General features: G+C 57.4%; 1 protein-coding gene across 3 annotated transcripts in view; it reads right to left on the bottom strand.

Annotated features, from left to right (window-relative positions):
• The window catches only part of DSCAML1 (DS cell adhesion molecule like 1), a 92,004-nt gene that overhangs the window by 6,620 nt on the left and 61,774 nt on the right, over positions 1 to 23,610 (bottom strand). For all 3 annotated transcript variants that reach the window (XM_085081781.1, XM_085081782.1, XM_085081783.1), the window contains exons 4-24: positions 21,700 to 21,846; positions 20,120 to 20,398; positions 19,136 to 19,411; positions 18,362 to 18,658; positions 16,159 to 16,431; positions 12,622 to 12,900; positions 12,311 to 12,430; positions 12,000 to 12,176; positions 7,395 to 7,594; positions 7,008 to 7,104; positions 6,767 to 6,895; positions 6,213 to 6,380; positions 5,982 to 6,052; positions 4,884 to 5,124; positions 3,849 to 3,995; positions 3,617 to 3,772; positions 2,960 to 3,099; positions 1,641 to 1,794; positions 1,354 to 1,471; positions 1,093 to 1,256; positions 800 to 898 (exon numbers count right to left, since the gene is read on the bottom strand). In XM_085081781.1, coding sequence (XP_084937907.1) covers positions 800 to 898; positions 1,093 to 1,256; positions 1,354 to 1,471; positions 1,641 to 1,794; positions 2,960 to 3,099; positions 3,617 to 3,772; positions 3,849 to 3,995; positions 4,884 to 5,124; positions 5,982 to 6,052; positions 6,213 to 6,380; positions 6,767 to 6,895; positions 7,008 to 7,104; positions 7,395 to 7,594; positions 12,000 to 12,176; positions 12,311 to 12,430; positions 12,622 to 12,900; positions 16,159 to 16,431; positions 18,362 to 18,658; positions 19,136 to 19,411; positions 20,120 to 20,398; positions 21,700 to 21,846 — 3,732 coding nt within the window. The remainder of the gene's footprint in view (positions 1 to 799; positions 899 to 1,092; positions 1,257 to 1,353; positions 1,472 to 1,640; positions 1,795 to 2,959; positions 3,100 to 3,616; positions 3,773 to 3,848; positions 3,996 to 4,883; positions 5,125 to 5,981; positions 6,053 to 6,212; positions 6,381 to 6,766; positions 6,896 to 7,007; positions 7,105 to 7,394; positions 7,595 to 11,999; positions 12,177 to 12,310; positions 12,431 to 12,621; positions 12,901 to 16,158; positions 16,432 to 18,361; positions 18,659 to 19,135; positions 19,412 to 20,119; positions 20,399 to 21,699; positions 21,847 to 23,610) is intronic.

Here is a 23,610-nt window from a genome sequence, read left to right as displayed (position 1 = left end):
ATTTCTCACACCTTCCCACCACCAAGGCTTCCCTATGGATGTTTGGGACCTTCCCAAGGCCATGGGCATGTGATTCCCAGTGGTATCAACACCAGCCCTGACACCCCCACACCACCCACCCTGCTGCCTGCCACTGCTTATTTATTTATTTTGTACATGCGGCGTGTTTTTAATATTTCTAATCCAATTATAACCAAATTTATCAACAGAGTCCGCTGGAGTGAAAGGCTGCTGGCTGGGGAGATTTGCTTGTAATTACTTTCATGCTTTTAATTAATTGTAAGCGAGGTCTCCTTCCTCGCTCCCCGCTCCCCCCTCCGCATGCAGCTGTTTCAACATATAATTCATGAGATGAATCAGAGCAGAAAGGAGACTTGGGAAAGCTGGGATGCTCCTGGAGCCCTCCCAAAGCCCCCAGCCTGTCAGGGATGTGGGACAACTCCTGCTCTGGTGGGTCCAGAGTGGCACCAACGCCAGGAGACACAGAGCAGCACTGGGGCTGGCCCTGGCCACAGCCCCTAAGCACCCAGTGATGTGCCCTTCATTAGCTACCTCAGTCCCTGCAGCTTGTCCAAAACACCTCACAAGCCCCTCATCAGGGCTGGCAGCCCCTGCTAAGAACTCAGAGGCATCAACCTTGCTCTGAAGCATTTCTGAGGCATTTTGGAGAGGGGAAAACTGAGGTGCAGAGAGAGGAATGTGGCACAGTGTGCCTGGAAACATGTTCCATGAGAATGGAACCAGTCATGGCTCTGGGATGAGATGCTGGTACCAGCCCTGTCACTCACAGCAGCCCTACCTCGGATGGAGCTGCCACCATTGTCCCCAGGGATCCAGGCCAGCGTGATGGATGATGCCGAAGTCTTGGAGACAGTCAGGCGGGGCTGGTCCGGAGGCACTAGGGAGGAGGGAAAGCCCATGAACACCTCACACGTGCAGAATGCCCCAAACTGGGCCCCCCAAAAGTGCCAATGAGACCTCACACTCATCCCTGGACTGGCACAAGCTACTCATGCAGGACAGAGCCTGGGCACTGGTCAGCAGGGACAGAGTGTGTCTGTGCAGGGCAGACACGGAGCTGGGAACTCTCACCTTGCACCAGCAGGTTGATGATGATGGTGTCAAAGCCCCAGGTGTTGGTGGCAGTGCAGGTGTAGTAGCCAGAGTCCTCGGCTTTCACTGAGCGCAGCACCAGCGTCCCGTTGGCCTGGATCAGGCGGTGGCCGTCCACTGTCACCGGGATGGCAGAGTCCTCGCTGCCGGGAGGAGAAGGGGAACATCAGCCGTGTGTGACACAGCCAGGGCAAGGCAGGTGGCACCAGCCCCTGGCACAGCTGGCAGCCCTCTCCATACCTGTCCTTGGTCCACTTGATGGCAGGGACCGGCTCCCCGACGGAGTTGCACGGCAGCCTCACGTCCTTCATCCACGGCGTGGTGACAGTGCCTCCGAAGGAGATGATCTTGGCAGGGGCTTGGGGGCAAGGAGGAGGTCAGCCTGGGGGGCTCCTCACACCCCTCGAGGTGACCTGGGACCCCCGTGCTGCCCCTCCTCTGCCCTGGGGTCACCCAGCCATTGCTTCCTGCGGGCCACGGGGCAGGGCACAGCAGAGAGGTGTCCCCCAGGCTGGCAGACCCCATACCTTTGCCTGCAGGCTCGATGGTGACCTTCTCGCTGATGTTGCCACGGCCGGCGGAGGTGACAGCGGCCACCCAGAGCAGGTACTGCTGTCCCCGGTTCAGGTGGGCGATGCGGTAGAAGAGCTGATCCGGGCTGGTCTCGTACTCGCTGGGGGCCTGCGGGGAGCGACACGGGAGAAGGTGAAACCTCTGTGAGACCCTCACCCCATCACCCCCAGCTCCACTCCCACCCCACGGCAGTGCTCTGGGTTTATCCCGAGCAGCAGCAGCGGCTCAGCTCCGCTCACATCCCTCAATGCCGGAGAGAGCCGGCTGGTGTCGTGATTCCTCCAGGGAGCCGGGCTGGAGCCCGAGGAACAGATGGCTACGCCGGCATGGCTTCTTCCCGGGAAAGGACGCTTCCCTGGCACCCGCCAAGCTGCAGCGGGGCCAGCCTGGAGGCAGCCCCAGCCGGGCTGGCCAAACCCTCTGTGGTCACAGCGAGAGGCCAAGGGGTCCCCAAAACCCATGTGGGGTCACTCCTGCGACTGCCCCAGCCCTGCGGTGGCACTGAGGACAGGGCTGGCTGTGTGCAAGCACCGGGGACAGTCCCCATCATGTCGGGGCAAAGTCACCCTTGCCCCAAGCATGCCACGAGGGGAAGGACTGCCTGGCACAGCACCCGGCTGTGCCACCAGGGCAGCACCGGGCAGTGATGGGGCTCCCTGACCCCTGTGGCACAGGATGGGTGCACTGAAGTGTGACCGTGAAGGTACCCATGCTCTCACCACCAGCACACGTGTCCTTGCGGGGACACGGATGTGAGTGAACCCCAAAGCAGACACACCTATATGAATATTGTATAGTATACATAATTTTTTTTACCCAAATGACAGTTTTGACAAGATGCCAAGAAAACAATATCGGATCCCAGCGGTTTTACCAGTTGCTTTGATGAAAAGATTATGTTGCCCTGGAAACCAGAGGCTCAGATAGTGAAATGAGTTTGAGAAGGAGCTTTTGATAAGCACTAGTCTGCAGACCTCCCATCAACCTCTCCCTCACCAAGGAGGGATGGGGCCAGGTTGGATTTCTATTTCATTTTCGGTCAGCTGCTGGCATGTTTCCCCCTCTGGAGCAAGCGCTGAGCAGGGCAGATGCCAGAGGATGGAAAGAGAGAGATGATGGGACCATTCCCTGGTGCACAGTGCCCATGAATGCCCTTGGACAATTCCGCAGTGCACCCCAAGAGCTCTTTGTTGCTGCAGCTGCCTGGCATCAGCTGTCCCTCCCGTTCCTGCTTGGCCAGCTCAGCATTCCCAGCCCCATTCCCATCACGTACCGGCTGCCCCGAGCCAGGGCTGGAGCAGAAAATGGTGTATTTCCGAATGATGCCGTTGGGCTTGGCTGGAGGCAGCCAGGACACCACCACGCTGCTGGCAGAGGATGGCACAGCCTTGATCCCAGCTGGGGGACCTGGAACTGAGGAGGGAGAGCATGGCAGAGCTGGTGCTGTGAGGTCTCCAAGGTCTCTGCCCAGCATGCTGCAGCAGGGCTGGCACCCCAACCACACCCTGGGAAGCAGCTGCAGTGGTGGTGTCAGTGCAGGCAGGGACATGTCTGCCTGCAGGACACCTCCCCACGGGTGGCTCGGGTCCCCGTGTGAGCCGGAGGCAGGAGGGTTAATTGCAGCCCAAGCTCTGGTTTAGAAATCATGATTGGCTTTTAATGGCCATCTCCTTAATCTGTCAGCCGTACCCTGCCCAGCTGCGCCTCCCTCCCAGCATCTGGCGCTTCCTAGGACACAGGGATGCTCTGCCACCGAGCTAATGGCATTAAAGTAGGGCAGGCGGGGTGTAAATATTTAAATATCCGCACTTAAGGAAAAGAAAAAAAGGGAAAGGGAAATGCCCTGCCCGTGGCTGTACACGGGGGGTTTCCCCTGTGCCCCAGCAGCCACTCCAGCCCTTCGGCACGAGCGACAGGCAGTGCCACTTACTGTCCTCTTTGGTCTGGATGTAGAGCACGCTGCTGCGGACGCCGTCACCCGCCTGGGTGTAAGCCAGCACCTGCACGCTGTAGTTGGTGAACTTCTCCATGCCACGCAGCTCCACTCGCTCCCGTGTGGTTGTGATGTTCTGCATCTCGCCCCATTCTGCGGGAGACAGGGCCTGTCACCCCCTGTGCCACCCCACGTGTCCCCTGTGTCACCCGCTCCCCACGGCGCTCACCTCCGTCCATGTAGAGGGACCAGAAGATGACCCGGTAGCCCTTGAGCACCCCGTTGAGGGTGCTGCGTGGGGGCTCTGACCATGAGATCACAGCCACGTCCGAGGTGATGGAGATGGCCCTGACATTCTCGGGGGGCTGGCTGGGCACTGGGGGGACACACAAGAGGAGGACAATCAGGACATGCCAGGCTGAAGGAGCCGTGTCCCTCCAGTTGGCCACCCCAACTGCACCCACACCGACCCCTCAGCCAGTCCTGCCCGGCACTGCTCTGCCTCCAACACCCTATTTTCCTTCTCCTGGACCAGCGAGGTGGGTGTGAACCCTGTGCTGGTGGTGACAGGGAGGATGCTTCCCAGTGAGGGGAGAGTGGGAGAGCTGGCTGGATGCGAGGTAATTAGATCCCACTGCCCCGCAAGAGGTAACTCTAATTTTTATGAGCATTTAAATGATAATACATCACCGTAACGATCCTCTTTGAAAATGATTATTGTTTCATATTACTTAGGTGCAAAAATATAAGCACCATGTAATTAGGGACAGAGTATAATAAACTAATACAGATAGTCCGTTTGAACAAAATGAAGGTAATATAATTATGGAAAAGACACTATTGCTAAAACAGGGGCCTTTGAATACCCCGGGAGGAGTGCTAATGCAGCCAGGAAACGATCGCGGTTTGACAGGCTAACGAGAGCCTTAATTAAGTATGAAAAACTGCTGAGCAAACGCACTGCAAAACTTTTTCCTCATTGTTTTTGAAACGACTGAGGCCATCAGTGACTGTGTCCCAGATGGAAAGCTGCCTGGCACTTCAACAGTGCCTAAATCCACCTTTAATTGTGCCACTAACCCAGTGCCACGGCCATCCTGAGACCCCTGTGCTCCCAGTCCCTTCCCTGGAAGGTGTGACAGCACACACAGCCACCACCCCAGACCCTCTTGTGATGGACAGCGAGTGACCGAGGGTCCCCCAGGTGTGACTTGGCCCTGGGGAGCAGGAGAAGTGCCCGGTTTGGTCACTGTGCCACCCTTACCGTCCTCCAGCGTGGTGGCGTTGATCTCGCTGGACGAGGGCCCCGTGCCCGCGCGGTTGAACGCCTGCACCACCACCCCGTACTGCGCAAACTTCTTCAGGTTGTCCAGCGTGTACACCTCGCTGTCCCCCGTGGCCTTCATCTCCACGATGCTGTACTGCCCATTGCTGCCCGGGCTGTTCTCCCGGTAGCCAATCTGGTAGCCACGGATCACCCCGTTCTGCAGCTCCTTCTTCGGGGCCTGAGGGACAATGAGAGCAGGATGGAGTGGTGTCACAAGGGTGGGAGGCTTGCAGGGCTCTGTGCCCCAGCCACCCCTCCCCAGTGGCTTTTCTCAAGGCTTTCAAATTGTTTTCCCTCCCCACTTTTCACTGAGTGGCAAAATAGTGATGAAAAAGGTCCAGTGGGTCCTCAGAGCCACCGGAGAGGAAAGTGCTGCCTGGACAGCACCAATCCCCAACTGGAGCAGGAGAAACCCCAAGTCTGGCAGCCTGAGAGGCCAGATTGAGATCAATCTTAACAATATTTCTCTGAAGCATTAAGAAATCAATAGGGTTGATTGCAAATTTATGTTACAATGCCAGGGTGATCCATCTCGCTGAAATACTCCTAAAACGAAGTGACTTATCTTTCAAGTGAATCTTACTTTTCATTAATCTGTTTTCCAGTGCTTAAGGGGAGGGGGGAGAAGCTGGAACCCTAAATTTATTGACTTAGCAGTTCATTCCCAAGTCCTAACTTTACAATCAATTTTATTTTTCATTAGGCAGCTTTGGAAAAATAAATCCGATTCTAAGTTGTATTGATCTCTGCTCAAACACTTTGCAACCCAGCACCTCAGTTTTTACATATTTATCCTCTCTGCCCCATGGTCCCACACGGACACCCAAAGAGATAATGAGCTTGTTATAAAACATGATTGATAAGAGCCCTGTGTGGTGAGGTGAGCTGCTTGCTCAACTTCCAGGTTTTCCTTTTTCCTGGGGAATTCTTCCTGACTTCTGTAACGCTGATAACATGCTGGTTCTCAGGACAAGCTGTGACAGCCTTTGGCCAAGCCCCTGTGGAAAGCCCACACACCACCCTGGCCTCGCTCACCTTCCAGGTGACCTGGATGCTCTGGGATGTGATGGGCTGCAAGGTGACATCCATCGGAGGGCCATCGGGAGCTGTGGAGAGGCAAACCAAAAAACACATTGAGAAGGTTCATGAGCTCCTCACTATGAAAACCTCTGGCTTTAGGAGAGCTGTACTTCAACCAGCCTCCCTCCAGGCTGCAGCCCCCGTGTTACCCTGCCCACCACCCGTGCTGGGAGCTGGGAGCAGCACCTGCTTCCTCGGTGCTGATGGTGAGCTCCTTGCTGGGCTCGCTGCGGCCGATCTTGTTGAAGGAGTACATGCGGATGCTGTACACAGAGGCAGGGTGCAGGTCCACGATGTTTGCCTGGTTGATGGTCGGGGAGATGTTGCGTGTAGACTGCTTAAAATCCCAGGAATCTGGAACAGCAGCAGAGAGAGACAGGAGGGTCAGGACCTGAATCCTGTCCCAGAGCCTGCAGTGCCAAGAGGGCTGTGCTCAGGCAGGTGAGGTCCCCAAGCACCTCCAGCTTTTGTACCCCTGGAGAGGTGCTGCTTCCCTCTCTCGCCGTTGTGCATCAGGGTTCAACTTTTTGCAAATATTGTCTCTTTTAATATTCCCTTTCAAATGCTCCCATCCAACAGAAATTACCATATTTCATTAATGCCGCTCTCTCCTTTCTTCATCAAAGGAACCGGGATGCAGAATATTCCCTTGGAGGCACCGGTGGGGCAGTCCCTCACCTGCCCGTGCAGGCCAGCCCCAGCCCACTGTGGCACGGGGAGGGGACATCACTGTCACCTACCTGACTTGTTCTTGTACTCGATATCGAAGCCAGTGATGATGCTGTTGCCATCGAACCGCTGCGTCCATCGCAAATTCATACTCCGGGCTTTCACCTCACGGATCTCCAGCTCCGGCGGGTCAGGGGGCTCTTGGGGACATGCAGGCAGGTTAGGGACACAGGCAGAGGAGCCCCCCAGGAGCAGGGGAACCCTCTCAGCGAGGCTTTGCACTGCAGGGCTCATGCATGGGGGATGGAGTACCTTGGACAGTGAGCTGGATCAAGCCTCTGTCCTCGCCGTAGGAGTTGATGGCGTGACAGGAGAAGAAGACGGAGTCCCCGCGGTCGGCTGGCTTCAGCTGCCAAAGTTCCAGGGAGAGGAGCCAATTCAGCCTGGGCTACCCTGAGCACTGTCCCCTGCCTTCCCCTGCCATGTCCTGCCTGCTCCCATCACAGTGCCACTCCCTGGAGCTGCAGTCCCTCCCATGGGACTCTTAACACCTCACCTCGCTGGCTTTGCCACGCAGGGAGTCCAGCAGCAGTGCCAGCCCCTGTGACACCCACTGGGTCCATCCACACCCCCTGTGCAGCATTCCTCTCTCCAACACCCATCCAGACCCCTGGCAGCTGGAGGACCCCCAAGCCTCACCTTGAGGGTGGAGATGACCTCGTCGCCGTTGTCCTTGGTGGTGATGGCGTAGCGCATGTTGCGGTCGGGGTCGATGACAGTGTCACCCTTCTCCCAGCGGATGATGATGGGCCGCTCGCCCCGTGCCGTGCAGTTCAGCTCCTTGGTCTGGCCCTTGATGGCGATGGTGGTGTTGGGGTGGGAGGTGATCATGGCTGGGACTGCGGGGAGACAAATTGTCACCTGTGTGCTCGGGGGACAGGCAGGTGCCACCTGTGGCTGCCCGGCCCCGCAGAGCCCACGGACCCACCGAGGACACGGCGCATGCGGCTCTCACCGAGAGGCCGCGCAGCCCGAAGCGGAACCATCTCGCTGCATTATACAGCTCAGGATCATAAAATAATGAAGCAGATAAATTTTATAATGCATAGCATTACACCGGGGTAGACAATAAAACGTGAAAGACAAATAACCAAGTGCACACTATAATGAAGAGAAAGCCTCCAGTCTGAGACGTGCGGGTATGAATTATTGACTAAGGTTTTACACTCCCGAGGATGAGAGGAAGAATGTTTTCCATCACGGATTTGCATAATTCACTCGTATAAACCTGGGCAGAATACAGAGTGTGATTTCCCATCAGCAAGGCCGCCTTTGCATTGCAGATATCAGAGATGATTTTTTTTTTCATAGCCACCCCAATATGCAAACGAGGGCAGTGGGGACACCCTGTGCCCTGGTCACCACCTGGCTGAGGTGCAGAACCCAGAGGTGCTCCAGCAGTGGGTGCAGCCCAGATGGGGATGGCTGATCCATGCTATGAGGATGCTGCACTGATCCCTGGCCTGGCTCTTCCCTGCTCCAAGAGCCAAGTCTGGTGCCACCCCAGTGCCATGCAGTGGGCTGGCTGTGGCAGGCACCACACAGGAAGAACAGGCTGGGGGACGGAGGGCAGGCTGGGTAAGCAGAAAAAAATGTAATGCATAAACAAACAGCAGTGCTGAGTCCTGCAGTAATGTATGATAATGACAATCCGCAAAGGCAACACACACTGCTCTAATGGGACACAAGAGGCTCTAATGAGCTACGACTCCTTGGCTTTCTGTGGCAATGTAATTCAATTAACAGCGAAGGAAACCTTTTCTCCGGAGCTGCTGGTGTTTGCGGGGTGCAGGACAGTGCAGTGCCCAGCCTGGTGCCCGTGGGACAATCCTGCCCAGAGGGGAGCACAGCCACCCCCAAGCTGGCAGGGGATAGCAAAGAGCAGGGATGTTGTGGCAGTGCAGCCTGGGGCACCAAGGGTTACAAGAAACAGCTCAAGACTTCTCCTAACTCTGCCCTGTCCCATTCCCAGCTCCCTGCCCGTGCTCTGACACCTCTGCAGGTGTCAGGGATACAGCAGGAGAGAGGCAGGCCTGGGAAGGACTGTCCCAGCCCCAGCATCCCATGTGCCACCATGGTGAGGACAGAGCACAGGGACACTCCTGCTCCTGCCCCAAAGCCCAGCTGACAGTGCCCAGCACAGCACAAGGGCACACACAGCTGGCCTAGGGGCTCAGCGTCCCTTCCTGGCACCATGGCAGACCTTGCCAGGCTCCTGCCCACTGTCCCCACTTCCTGCCATGGCAAAGCACCGAGGGGCCACCCTGCTGTTTGGCAAGCAGGGGCACTGGGGATGTCACCCCTGCACTCAGCCCTCATTTAGGCTGCAGGAGGGTGCAGCACAGAGGGTGTGTGGCCGTGGGGCTGCAGGGGCAGGACAGCCCCTCAGGGCTGCAGCAGCCTTGGCTACATCAGCCTCTTCTCAGCGAGCACAGGCCCCGGGAGAGGAGCTCCGTTTCAGGCTCTGCTTCGCTGAAATGCACTTATTGATGTTTGATTAAAAGCAGCTCCTTGGATGTAAACATATCAACTTCTCTCAATTGCCAGGGTCCCAAGGGAACTGCACGTAGTCCAGAGCAGGAAAAGAGCACAACAAACCCCAAGAAAACCCCAAGCAGGTGTGAGGATAGCACAGATCAGGCCATTGGTGCCCAACACCTGCCCTGGAGCAGCTCTGCAGCTTGCAGAGGGACCACGTTGCTTGGGAGTGGCTGTGGGGACCTCCAAGGGTGGCTGGGGGCTGCTCTGACCACTCTGTGATCCCTTCCTGGCTGCAGGGGCATCAATCATGCAGCATCAACCACAACTCAAGCAGTACTCTGGGCAGACTGACTTCCTTCAAGGAGATCTCTCCTCCTCACCTTCTGTGCCCACCTATCCTCCCAGGGCCCAGCTCACCCACCCAGCCTCTCCCTGTGCCCACGGCCTTGTTAACAAGACCCCAAACAGCAGCTGGTCCTGCTGGCTGGGCAGAGATAAGCCTGGCAACAAAGGAAGCTCACAGCAACCAGCACGCTCTGCCGTCCCACACCCGGCTGGGGCACGAGCTGCTTCGCAGAGCGCTGGTGACAACTGAATGAGAACAGTGACAAGGGTGACAAGGGCTGTGCCTGCCTCCCTCGCCCCCCTCTTTCTTGTTTGGAGCTGGCTCTGTGATGTTAATTTGATTGCACCCGTCTCAGCTTCCTTTCTACACTGATTAGCTGAGTTTCACCTGAAGCATGAGATTAATTCAAATTGCATGGAAGCAATCAGTTATGCTCGTGCCGTGTGGCAGCGAACTTCCAAACGGGGCTGTGCCACGACCACAGACAGAGACCCCTCTCCCTGCCCCCTGGCTGGACCCTGGGTATCGAGGTGCTGGCACAGAGCAGGCAGAGCAGCCCCCTCCCCAGTGCCCAGGGTGCTGCAGCTCCGGCACTGCTGGCAGGACCCCCAAGGATGTGACCCTCGCCATGCCACACGCTCTGACACCCGAGCAGGTGTGCAGCCATGTGCTAAATGCCATTTATCATGCACTGCTGGGTCCCTCACCTGCGCCCAGCCCGGCCCGCTGTCCCCTCGGGCACACGCTCGGTTACTCCAGCACTCCTCACCTTCCCCTCCACGCTACACCCGGCTGGCTGCTGGTGAGTTCCTTCCCAAAGCTGGGAAGGACGGGTGACATGGTGTGGGAGCCCAGGCATGGAAAGCCTTAACCCCACAGGTGACATCCCCCAAGCAAATCTGGTGGCTTTCCTCACCCAGCCCCTGACAAAAGCAGTGTCCAGCTCCTCCTGGCCCTGCCAAGTCCATGGAACCTGGCCAGGACAGCACACACTGTCCACTGTCCTACCTGGCTGTCCCAGCTTACCCCTGGAGCCTTTTGCTGCGGCATCGGGGCAGGAGATGTGTGACACCAGCTGGTTGTGGCACTCCCCTCTCCCCTGCTGACCACCAACACGCTTTGTTTGGGCTCTGATTAACTCTCATTTAACTCAGTCCGCAGTGGCCTGGCTTTCATGGAAAGCCAGTGCTGATCTCCCTTTAATTGGGCTGACATTTCACTAAACAAACAAAAACCCCAAAATGAAACAAAACAAAGAGCCCATCTAATGCTTAATTGGCTGTGGCGCTTCGTCTACCTATTCATCCAAACCTTTTCAAAGGCTGCGAGGGCTCCGGGAGATGCAAAAGCACTCGCATAATAAGGTTATGTGCTATTCAAGTCAGCAAGCAACCTGTCCTGGGATGCAATTACAGGAGCTAGCAGGGACACGGCACCAGTCCGGGCTCCCAGACTTCGCACGCTCACTCGGGATTAATCGCCTCGACTTTGTACCTGAGCCTCATTGAAGTGCCTTGTTTGAAGTCGCTGGGTTTGATTCATCAGTCGGAGGGATAAATTAAACAGCTGACAGGGAGGGGAACGGGAACCTGGGAAGGCAGAGGCTGAGTGGGGAGGGGAGAAGCCCCCGAGAGAAAGGGCTGCTGATGTCAGGAGAGAAAGTGCTGGGCTGGGGAGGGGATGTGACCAGAGAAGGCTGCACATCCCCTTTGTCCACAGCATCCTGGGTGGACAACCAGGGGTGGCTTCCATAGCTTCACCTACAGCCTCCATCCCCTCTGGTACAGCGCACTTGCTGCCTCATCCCTGGCATGGTCAGGGCAAAGCTTAGTCCTTCTGATCCCAGTCCCAGTCCCAGCCCCTCCTGGAGACACTCAGGAATGAGCATGATGGGGCTGGAACCCTCCACCACCTCCTTCTGGAGGTTTGAATGCTCCCAGCAGCAACGAGCCCAATAAATAACACGGAGCTGGCAATTATACATTCTGCTGATAGCAACGGGAGAGCAATCCAATAACACACACAGTTCAAACACGGTGTCTAACAACACTTCCCAGCCCATCCCTGTCAAAGCAGCCCAGCTATTTCCTTTCCTCCTGCATGATGTAGATTGATTGCTTGGTTTTATTAAAGACAAAGTGTGTTTAATAGCAAAAGGGAAGCGGGTCCCTGGAGGGGAGGAATCAATGCCCTCCCGTGCCCTGCGCATCGATCGTGGGGATGCACGGAGCTGAGGCTGGAGCCCTCAGAACAGAGAAGGAAGCTGCTCCAGAGCAGGCTCTGCTGATGATGCCATGTCCCACGGCCATCTTCACCATGCCTGCCTCTGCCCCTCAGCCACCCCTGTGGCCATGCCAGGAGCAGCTCCCTGTCCCCTGTCCCTGTCCCCAGCCCCACGGCGCAGCCTGGGTACTTACTCTTGACGGTGAGGAACATGGACTTGCTGATGTCTGTGCCCACGCCGTTGCTGGCCTGGCAGAGGTAGTAGCCGATGTCCTCCTCCAGCACGTGGCGGATGAGCAGGGAGCTGTTGGGCAGGATCTGGATGCGGCCCGTCAGGGGGATGGGGTGGTACTGCTGGGGGTTGCCACTTCCTAGGAGGGACACAGAAACAGAGTTCAGCCGAGGCAGAGGAGCACTCTTGAGGCTCTGAGCTGGGGTGGCTGTGCCCAAGGGACTCTCCCCAGCTCTGGGGACATCCCCACATGCTGCTGTGACCCATCCCTACCTTTAGCGTGTTTCCACATGACTTTCGGAGGGGGGTACCCATCAACAGAGCAGTTCAGCACCCCAGCCTTTCCATAAATGCCATCTTGGTTGTTGGGTTGGACCACAAAACGAGGAGGCACTGAGGAGTTTGGGAGAAAAGATGTCACTGTAGGAAAATCCCCATCAGATCCCTACAGCTCTCCATTTCCTGTGGGCACAGGGGTGTGCCCTGGCTCAGCCTTGCTCCTCATCCTCCCAACTCCCCTCTGCTCCCTCTCTGCCCACCAGGAGCGGGTGGGATGCAGGTGGACAGGTCACCCCGCAGCTCACCCCGCACGATGAGCTGCCGCTCCCGGCTGACGGTGGCAGCGTCGTTGCTGGCGATGCAGGTGTAGTTCCCATTGTGCTTGAGGGAGACACTGGAGATCTGCAGGGAGCTCATGAACTCCTTGCTCTCGATGGTGACCCCAGAACCGGAGAGGATGACGTGCCCATCCTTCCTCCAGGTGATGTGGATGGGCATGTCCCCGGAGGAGACCACGCAGGGGATGTAGAGGAGCTGTCCGATGGAGGCTGGTGGGAACTCGAAGGGCTGGATCAGCGGAGGGACTGAGAGGGGAGAGACAGAGAATGCTGGAGCGTCCATCCCAGGAAAGCCTTCCTGGAGTGGGGCTCGGGGGAGAGGCTGTCCTGGCAGGAGAAGCAGCCCAGAGATGAAGATAGGTTTTTGATTCCACCGGGAACAAGGCCAGGGGGACAGCGGGAGGTGCCATCAAGCAGAGAACAGCAGGAAGGCTTCCCCCACCTGGCAGGGCCACCCTGCTGAGAGTGGGATGGAGAAACGCTGACCCTGCACTGGGGAAAGCCCTGGCCGCCCCCAGCACGTGCCACCCGAAATTCCACCTCAGCATTTATCCACTCCCAGAAAAGCCATTATTAGATGGATGCTTTTCTTAAAGGCGCTGGATTCAGAACCAGCCATTATCTTTCTGATAACTTAATTAGGCAACCGCAGCATCTCTGGCAATGTGGGAGGGGGAAGAAAGCAGAGAGAGGGAGACAATTAGCTTAACAAGGCTCAGCACCTGGTAGATGAGATCCTCGTTCTGCAGTCTCCATAATTAAATTAGCAGGCTGCCAATTGTCCCTTCAGCAGTAGGGAGCTGCCCTCTCATGCAGGCATGGGGGCAGCTCTCTGTACCCCACACACTTCCCTGGGCTCCCACCTTCCCCCCATGCCCATCCCAGAACTCAGGCCTTGGCACTGCTGCCTGGTCCCAGAGCACAGGCAACCAGGGGCTGTCACTGTCCCCCACGTGTGAGCCACTGCCACCAGGCAGGCAGGTACACACAGGGCTGGCCTGTCCCTCTGCTGGCTACAACGACATGGCTCGAGCTGCCGGAGCCATGGAGCCAGTGCTGCCTATTTTCCATAATTAATGAATAATTAATTGGGAATGCACTGCAGTCTATTGCAGAGCGGGGATGGGCTTGTGGATCCACGCCTCTCCAAACACGCCCCTCCGGCCAACAGACAAGCTTCCCCTGCTTCATCTTCCCACAAACAGAGCTCACAACTCTCCTGTCCTTCCCAGATTGCTTCCTGCTGCAATTCTCCTTTCTCCAGAGCTTCCAGGCTCTCACTTGCCTGCAGCCTGGAGCACAGAGCACCGTGCATGGTGCCACCGCAGAGCCATCCCAGCAGCTGCAATCCAGAGGTGACTCTGTGTGGCTAGCACAGTTTTTCCCATGAGAGGTTTTCTTGTGTTTTGTAAATAAAGATAAAGTTTGGATGTTTTGGAACAGTGTCCCAGAACTTGGGCAGTGCAAGCCTGGCCAATCAGGCCTGGGGGAAGGCTTCTGACTGACCAATCTGGGTGACTTTTGAGAACTCTATAAATGTGATGAAATCAAAACAATAAAGGTCATTCCTTCTTGCCACTGAGAACCGATGCATTCATTACTCTGCTAGCTGCTCAACAGCGACAACTCTGTGAACAGCCTCTGCCTCCCCGTGGGGTAAAACATCACCCCACAGAGCCCTGGCCCTGTGTCAGCCCCGTGCTCCCCAAAACACTGCAGCCACCTGAGCAGGAGCCCCAGGACAGCACCAACCCACATGGGACTAATTAAAACCTTCAAAGATGTCTGTGGGAATGAGGAGCTGTCAGGGCACCTTGGAGGAGGTTGGATTTTGGGCTGTGCTGCTGGGGAAGAGCAGCAGCACCCCCTGAGCAGCAAAGCCCTATGGAGCTGGGAGGTTTGAAACTGAGATCCTGGGGTTCCCTGGCTGAGCAGCAGCAGCTACACCTGGGCAGGAGCTTCCTTCAGCACGAGATGGGGGCGATGCCTCACGAGCAGGGCCTGCACATCCCTGCTCCTGGGGGGAATTGTAAAGCTTTTACTGCTGTGTGATTGAAGGACCTGCGTAACTCGCTGGTGGCATTTCATGTGGTCACCAGGCACTTTGGGCTGTAAAAGCTTTATGGTGCTCCACGCCACCCCGCACTCCTTGTGCTACACAGTTATGTTTATTCACTCTCTGACTGTCTTCTAGGGCCTTTGCTATTCTTTTACACACATCTTTTATCCAAGGGCTGGTGGAAATGAGGAATTCAGCTGGCAGGGCAGGTGTAAATTTCCAGCAGTAGAATGAAGATGTTCTGCCTGTCCCACACTGTGCTCCTGCCTGCTCGCCTTCCTCAGCCCATCACTGGCCACTAATCGAGGCAGTAAATCCAGGTTGGGACGGGTTGCTTCCCAGGATACACAGATCCTCAGCTGAACTTCAGCATCCTGCACCCTCCGAGGGCACCTCCCAGCGAATCCCACTATTTAACTATTCACAAACATCCCAGGATGCTCTCTCCACCAACAGCCCTGCCTGTCCCAACACAAGATCAGCATCTCTGGCCTCTTTTCAAGCCCTGGGGCTCCACATGGACCAGGATTTATATGAGGTGAGGAAAGCAGGGCTGGCCAAGCCCTGCACACCCCAGGGGCAAGAAGACTTCCCTGCACTGCCCTTAGACAGGTTATCCACAGCCTCCTCTCCCCTCTGGAAACCTTGGAGAAGAGCATTAGCTAATCAAGTGGTAGCATCTCTAATCAGCTTGATGCGCTCTCTCGCTAACCTGATTCCTAATAAGAAAATGGTGGCTGGGAGGGGAGGGAGGGGGATCAGAGTAAATCCAGTGCACGAATCCCCCGCTGGCTGAGAGGCAGGATGACAATTGGCCGGCTCCGTCCCCAGCGCCGCCGTGTTTGTCTGAATGATTTACTGCAAACACCGAGCTGGCGACGGGCGGAGGCGACCCGACAACTCCTGAGGACGGGAGATCTGGGAGCACCGTGCGCTCCCAACGCAATCTCAGCCAGTCACTGGGAGGGAATGCATCCGGCTCAATTCATTAGGACTGATAGCTCCCTCAATGGGGCTGAATAATTGATGGCCTGGAGAAGCTTTTAAGATGTTCTGTGCGCTCAGAAGACCGAGAGTATTATTTTTTTAAAAGCTAGCACACACAGAAAAACATCGGTGAAGGTGATCCAAGCAAAGGTTAGATGTTTTAAGACGTTATGTTTACACCATAAATCCTTGCTCCATCACTTGTAAGGGGAAATGGATACGGCGTGGCTCGGGGCAGCTGCCGGCGGCAGGCAGGACCAGGTAGCCAAGCCAGCTCCCGAGGGCTGTGGTGGTGAGATCTGAGCTCCCATGCCTGGTGACTACAGAGCACAGCCACCACCTGGCCGTGCAGTTCCCTGTGCAGCGCTCCTCTGCCTCCACCCCGCGGCAGGGACAACCCAAACACAACCTGGATGAGCTTTCCACCCCATCCAGGGGAAGCCTTCCCCTCCTCTTACCTTTGACAGTGACGTGGACGCTCTGGCTGATGGAGAGCTGGGGCTGGATCAGGACGCTGCACAGATACTCTCCTTCATCCATGCCTTTCTGGACGTCCATCAGCTTCAGGGTGCCGTTCTCAAACACCACTTGGCGGTGGTTATCGGGCAGCAGCAGAGAGTCCTTGTACCACTTGATGGAGTAATAGGGGTACCCGATGACCCTGCAGTTGATGAAAGTGTCCCTACCCGCGACCGCTGTTATGTTCTTCATGGCACGGATGCTCGGGGGACCTACATATTTGGGAGGAAGGAAGAGGCAGGCTAGGTTAATTCCGAAGGGCCATTTGCTTGCATGCACATCTGCTGCTATTCCAGATCGAGCTTCACAGGCACAGGAGGTGACCAGGACAGCCAGGAGCCACCCTCTTTGGGTGAGGAGGTGGCACAGGCTCCTCTCAGCATGTGCAGGGAGAGCTGCTCCTCAGCTACAGCTCCTCACCCTCACCCACCAACAGGACTGTGCTCCAGGGTCACAGCCACACTTCAAACAGCAAATCCCACCCCAGTGCTGGGGAAGCTGAGCCCACAGATGCCACTGCTGCCCACTGGGGGAGGTCGGATGGTGTCTGTGTTTCTGCACTGGGCACTGTGGCTGCTCAGGATGCCTCCACCTGGCTCCTCCAGTAGCACTGGAACTGTGGGAGACACGGGGAGAGCACTCCCACCATCACAGCCTCTCTGCCTCTCCCAGGAGGGAGCTGCCTGCATTGTGCCAAACATCCTTGGCAAGAGCTGCTATGGGAACCTGACTTCCACTGGCAAACACACTTCACCTCCCTCAAACCACACCTTTCTGCACCCTCCGCTGCCAACCTGGGTGTCACTGAAGAGCCAGACAGCCACCAATTTCTGTCTGGCTTTGGAGCTGCCTGAGGACTGGGAGAATGTGGCAGGTGAGCCTTTAAACGAGAGGTTTCATGCATCAATAATTACATTGTTCTCCCAGCCGCTGCATAAAATAGCAAAGTAATCTAAAGATTAACCCTGTCTTGACTCCTCGTCCTGAGGGCGTAGCAGGATAACAGCTTAACAGACACCCAGGATCAGCTGATGGACGGTGTTTCTCATTCTAGGACACGTTAAGAGAAGGAGCAGGAGAAAAGGAATTAGCATCTCGCTCTGTAACCATGTCTCGGGCCTGTCTGAGGGACATGCTCTGTGCCACTGAAAAAGAAACCCAAATCTTATCTAGTGACAGCTCATCAAGAGCTGAGACGGGGAGGAAAGGGAGACAAGGGAAGATCCTCATTGAAAACGCTGCTCTGGCTTCTCATGGCTGAGGGAAGAACTTCCTCCAAATTCAGCAGTAAACGGCAGCAAAATTCCGACTCTCCTGGGATCCCAGCCAAAAAGCCACTAGATCCATTTCAAACCTGAGACACAGACAAACACAGCCCTTCAACCCTCGTTCTCAGCAGACAAATAAACGCTCCCTTATCTTGTCTTGCTCCCACCTGTAAGCCTGGGAGCTTTAATTGGGGATTATTAATGGGCAGGGGCTCACACCACACCCCGTGCCTGAGAGCGCTCCCCGGAACACACGGAGCGGCGCGCTCCAGCCGTAATAACACGGTGATTAACGCGGCCATGGCTTTTAGCAGACAAAGAAAATACAGACATGACAAATCAAAGCTCATTTTCCACGATTTCACGTGCTGCCTCATCATCGTTTGTCATGGAGATCCCGGTGCCAGCGGGCGCGGTGGCTGCCAAGGAGTGGGGCTCCTGCAGGGAACGGGGTGGCTGGGAGAGCACGAGGGACATTTCTGTGCCTGCCACCTCCTTCTCCATGCGTGGGGTCCCTCGGGAGGTGCTGCCCATCCTGTGCACCCCCCAAGGCAAAGCTTGGTGGGGTGAGAATGGACCCCAAAGTAGACAGTGCTGCCCTTTGACTCCTGCAAAGCCAAGCTCCAGTTCTCCAAAACTCTGGAATTGCTTTCCACTTATTTAAACTCCCTGCTTTAAGCACTGGAGAGGCTCAGATCTGTGGGCGGGTGTGTGAGGAGTGAGGCAGGGCTCAGGGAATGAGGCTGGGGTAGCCAGGGAGACCCACGTGGCCAGGAGGAAGAGGGAGGAGGAACAATCAGCCGGGGAACAGAACAGAACAAAACCAAAAAGCCCAGTAAAAGTCCTATTCTGATATTTAAAAGTAGACAGGCACCTCTTACGTTTATTCGCGCTTGGTATTCGGCGCTGCCCACCGAGTTCCGCGCGGTGCACCGGTACACGCCGCCGTCCTTGATCTGCGGGCTGGTCACGTTCATGTGGCTCACGGTGGTGCCATCTGACATGGTGTACTGGTTGGAGCGGTGCCCGCTGTCCCGCGGGATGGGCTCGTCGTCCAGCGCCCAGGTGACGGTCGGCGGCGGAGCTCCCTTGGCGGCACACATCAGGGAGAACTGCTCCCCGGGGTTGACCACCTTCTCGCTGAAGGAGGAGACGATGCGGGGGGTCCCATCTGGGGGGCACCCAGCGGGATGGGGGTCAGGGGGTGGCAGCCGCAGGCGGCAGCAGTCACCCGCCGGCGGGATGGCACCGAGCTCCCACCCCAGGCTCAGCCGGTGACACGTGGCCGTGCTGGCACCCCTGCGGCAGGGAGATGCAAGGGGACACGGTGGCTGACACAGACGCCAGCTTGAGGGGACACCTCCCTCGGCAGAGCCCATCCCTTGTCCAAACACTCCGTGAGCTGGATCAGGGAGAGCTGCCTGCTGAATGCAGCCTTGGCCCAGGGGCTGGGGATAGCAAGTCAGCATCTATTTTCCCTGTCATAGCCATGCTGTGTCCCTGCAGACAGCACTCAGAGCCCAGGAATGGGCTGGCAGCAGCCCCAGGAACCCCAGCCCAGCAGGTCTCGCCGTCCCCCAGCCATGCACAAAGCATTCCCTCGGAGAGCGGCAGAGGAAGAAGCCCCTAGCCTGGATAGCCAGCTCACCCTCCAGCGTGATGATGGAGAAGTCCTGTGCCGTCTGGGACTTGCGGGTGGCGAAGCACTGGTAGGCCCCAGAGTGGCTTTTCTGGGCAGCTGTGATGAGGAGGGTCTCGTTGCTGATGCCCCGGATGGAGATGTAGTCATCCACCGCCACCAGGTCCGTGTTCCGGTACCAGCGGATGACGTACTCGGGGGACCCGCTGAGGGCACAAGAGAGGATGACGGTGCTGCCGATGCCTGTTTTGAGCTTCTTTGGTGTGAGGGTCACTCGCAGAGGGTCTGTGAGAGAGGGGAGAGCGGCGAGGCGTTGGCGGCGCCGTGCAGCGGGAGGCAGCTCATCCCCGCTGTGCTCACTCCGCTCTTCCTGCCCCGGGAGCGCCAGCCTGGCTCCGCGGTAAATGTCACCGCACAATGAGGCAGGTGGCCCTGCCACCGTCCTCGCTGCTGACAGCCCCTGCTTTTAACGTCAGCCCCAGGCCCCTGGCGGGGGTACAGCGGGGAGGTGGCACGATGGCTGGAAGAAGATGAAGTCGGTGTGAAAGGGACAGTGATGAGCTGGGGACACAGCAGGCTGGCTCCCAGCAGGCTGATGGTGCCCGGCTGGCTCCGTGCTCAGCAGTGCTGCTCTAGGTAAGGCAGGCAGAGTGGCTCTGGTACTGCCAGGATCCTGGTGACAGGAGGAACCCCCGGGAAAACAGCACGTGATAAATACTTGGCCTGCCCAGATGGTATTTACTGTTTGGCTAGAGCTTATTTTATGTAAATCAACATAAATTTTATGTAAATCAACAAAGCAAAGCACAGAGGCACCCAACACGTCGGACACGTGCAAGACAGTGGCTTCCAGAGAGCAAAACACTGTGCCAAAATACAAGGCTATTGTTTATACAGCTGTATAAACCCCTAAAACTTAATATTCATAAAGGCTTTAGGTGTCAGAAGGCAGCAGGACCAATCCCCGCACCGCTCCTCCCCGCCGGCTCTCACCTATGACCGTGAGGGTCCCCGTGACCTCTGCGGAGCCGAAGGTGTTGGTCACCTCGCAGATGTAGGTGCCGCTGTCCTCCACGCGCAGGTCGCTGATGGTCAGCCCCGTGATGCGCTTGGTCCAGCGGCTGTCGGCGGGGAGCGGCCGCCCGTCCTTGATCCACCGCACGGCCGGGTTGGGGTAGCCCGAGGCGATGCAGGGCAGCTCCACCAGCCGGCCCGCCTTCACCTCCCGGGACTGGAAGCTGTCTAACATCGTGGGGATGGACTCTGCCGGGTCTGGGTCGGGAGAGGAATTGGGCTCACAGAGGGAAGAGGAAGAGGTGAGGTGTCTGCAGGGACACCGCGACAGCCCCTGGCATGATGACACTGCACCCAGGCAGCACCATGCGTGACAGATTGGCTCTCCCCATCCCCACGAGCCAGACAGGAGTCCAGGATGCACCCCATGATCGTCGCTGGGCATGGGGTGCCCTGTCCCACCTGGCCAGCACAGCCTCTGGCAGCCAGGACAGCAGGCACGCGGGAATTTGGGAGGGAAAACACCTCTTAAGTAGCTGAGGGGAGGAATAAACTCAGCACCGGAGGAATTACTCAAGGTGACACCTAATTGGTGCAAAATACACAAATTCTGTGGCACATTTCAAAATTTACAAGCAAAAGGGCCCATCAGGCAGCTGGGAAAGGAGAAAATTAATCACTAAGTCTCAGGCGTGAAATTAAATTCCAGGGGAAAGAAACCTCTTTCATTACTCCCAAGCAGAAGTAAAACGCCGTGACGTGTAAATAATGACAGCGACCAGGAGGGGACCGGGCCAGCTCGAAGAGCGCGTTTTGAGGATGATACACCCGGCGACGCCCACGCACCGCCGGGACGCGCGGCAGGACGGGCACGGGTGGCACACAGGACCCGCGGGTCTCCGAGAGGCAAGATTAGGCAAGCCCTGGATCTCCTCCCTGCCCTCCGGGGGTGAATTCGAGGAGCGGTGCGGGAGCACCCCAGGATGGGAGCGGCATCTGGCACGGAGCGGGCGCGCTGCACCGAGCGGCGCCGCGGCCGCGAGTCGGGCGAACTCCCTCCCTCCCTCCCTCCCTCCCTCCCGAGCGGAGTAATTTGGGCAGTCAGCGGAGCCGGGAGCGCCCCGAGACACCCGGCACTCCGGACTGCACTGCCTGCGCCGCAGTATCGCTTGCATGTTCGTCACATCGCGTCAGGCTGCTCACATCGCGGGCTGTCACATCGCATCGCCGCGCGCCCCGTCGCCTCCCGCTCGGGGTGACGCGCGGCTCTGCCACCGCCGCGCCCGGCTCGGGGGGGCTGCGTGCCGGGGGCACAGCCCAGGCAGTGCCAAACCCCTGCGCAGCCCCGACGGGACCTCCCGCCCCGCACTGGGGTGTCCCCTCGCTGCAGGGACACGAGGTGGCCGTGCCATCGCTCTCTGTGCACCGCGGGAGGATGGCAGCGCTGTGGGCAGCGGGGAAGCGGGCAGGCTAGCAGAGAGTGGACATCGGGCAGGGCTGGACCTCCTCCCGGGGACAGGACCCGCCCCGCGGCCACCCTGCCAGCCCCAGGTGCTCACCTGAGACGGAGAGCCGGGCGCCGTTGCTCTGCCGCGTCTCCCCGCTGTACTTGTGCTTGGTGATACACCTGTAGGTGGACAAGGCATCTTCCTTCTGCACGTCCGATATGTACAAACCTCCATAAGAAGTAATAAAAAACCTATTTTCTGGAGACACAAGGGGAGGAGAAGAGTGAGCGAGCCAGCCCTCACCGCAGGCTGAGCACCCAAGTCAGGCAGAACCCCTAGGCTCCGAGCTGGCACCAGAGCTGTGACAGGGAAAGAGCGACCTTCCTCCACCTCCCTGCGCCTCCACCACATCGGGATGCAGCTCTGGCTGAAGTTTCAGGCGGGCTGGTGAAGTTGGGTGAGCCACTGCAGCCTTGTGTGTGCAACAGCAGCCTCCATCACTCCCCGCGGGCAAGCACACACACCTGCCCAGGTGTGCAGGTAGGTTTGGGGTGTCTTTACACACAGCTGCCTCCAGGGCTCGGATTCAGGCAGGCCGAGGGGGCAGAGGGTGAGCAGAGCGGGTGGCACGGAGCTCCAACACTCACTGCTCCGCCGCGGTGCCGCACGCTCCATGGCAACGCGGCAATTAAAAGTGAATCCGTCCCGCTGAGTTAATAATTAGCTTAACTTACTTAGAAGCATGTGAAAACAAATAAGGGCTCGAGCTGATGTTCGAGCCCCGGGAGGAGGGTGGCGGGAGAGCAGCCGGGGCAGCACGGCCCCAGCAGCGCTGCCGGCACAGCCCCCTCCGGCCAGCAGGTTTTGGAGCCTGGCGCGGGGGAAAGGAGTCTTTGCTGGCTCACGACCCCTGCAATTCATCATGAAGTACAACAGTAATTAACACGGATAGAAAGGCCTGTGTAGTGGCTACATGGAGAGCAGGATAAGCCGAGGCTCTGGAGAGAAGCTCCGTGCCCACCTGGAAAGCACTTTGCCCTGCCCCTCCGTGCCAGCAAGGCTTTCACCTCCGGCTCTGCGGGGCTTTGGGGTTTATTCCAGCGCCAGTCTCAGCTGGGATAGGATGCTCCATCTGCTCGGCTGCACCGTGCTGCCAGCCAAACCACCCTCCACCAAACCCCACGACTGCAGAAGGTAATTTAGTGCAGCTGAATGCTCAGAGTGAAAACCTTTAAACCCAGCCTGTAAATCAGCAACATCTGCAAATGGCTCCCTCAAGCCCTGCACAATGCCTGCTAAGCCACGATCTAGCTGATGAGGCCAAACAACTGATTTTTCTTCCAGCACCTTTTGGAAGCACCTGGATATTCTCAATTTAGGCAGAAGAAAGCTCTGTGGTCAAAGTCAGAAGTGCAGAATGAGCACGAATGAAAAAGAGGACAAGAGGCAGATGCTCCCAGGCACTCTGGGCAGGACCCCAGACCCAATTCCCTGCAAGTGCTGCAGGTGACAGACCAGCAGAAAACAGGGATCTTCACCCAGGGAACCAGAGTGTGTCCCTGGCACAAACCAAGGCAATGGCAGTGCCGAGCTGTGCTGGCATTACCCATCCTAGCCTTGGCTTAGCCAGATGTGCACGTTTGACTCCAATTGCTTCATACTAGAGCGTGAAGGACTCCAAACAGCAAAGAAACAGCAAATAATTAATCATAATGCCAGTCAAGTGTGGCTAACAGAGGCACAGGCACCTGCCAGGCTGGCACCCTGTGCTGATGCTCCCTGGGAGGAGCAGGAGCTGGCAGCCCCATGGGATGCAGGAGCTGCCATCCCCACACCTCCAACAACACCCCTGTGACTCCATCCCTGCTTGGAGGGTTCAGGGGTTCACCAGCCATAACCTCAGCCAAAACCTCCATCCCGTGGCATGTCACCACCAGTATGGCAGCACATGTCCCGCACCAGTGTGCAGCTGGGACCAGATGTGCAGCGGTGCGAGTTTTGTGCTCCACTGGCGGCAGGAGC

The sequence above is a fragment of the Lichenostomus cassidix genome, chromosome 24 (genome assembly GCF_008360975.1).
Source record: "Lichenostomus cassidix isolate B80296 chromosome 24, HeHo_3.0, whole genome shotgun sequence".
In the NCBI taxonomy this organism is placed as follows: Eukaryota; Metazoa; Chordata; class Aves; order Passeriformes; family Meliphagidae; genus Lichenostomus; species Lichenostomus cassidix.
Note: the sequence above shows the minus strand (reverse complement) of the source record. Positions and strands in the feature narration are given on the sequence as shown.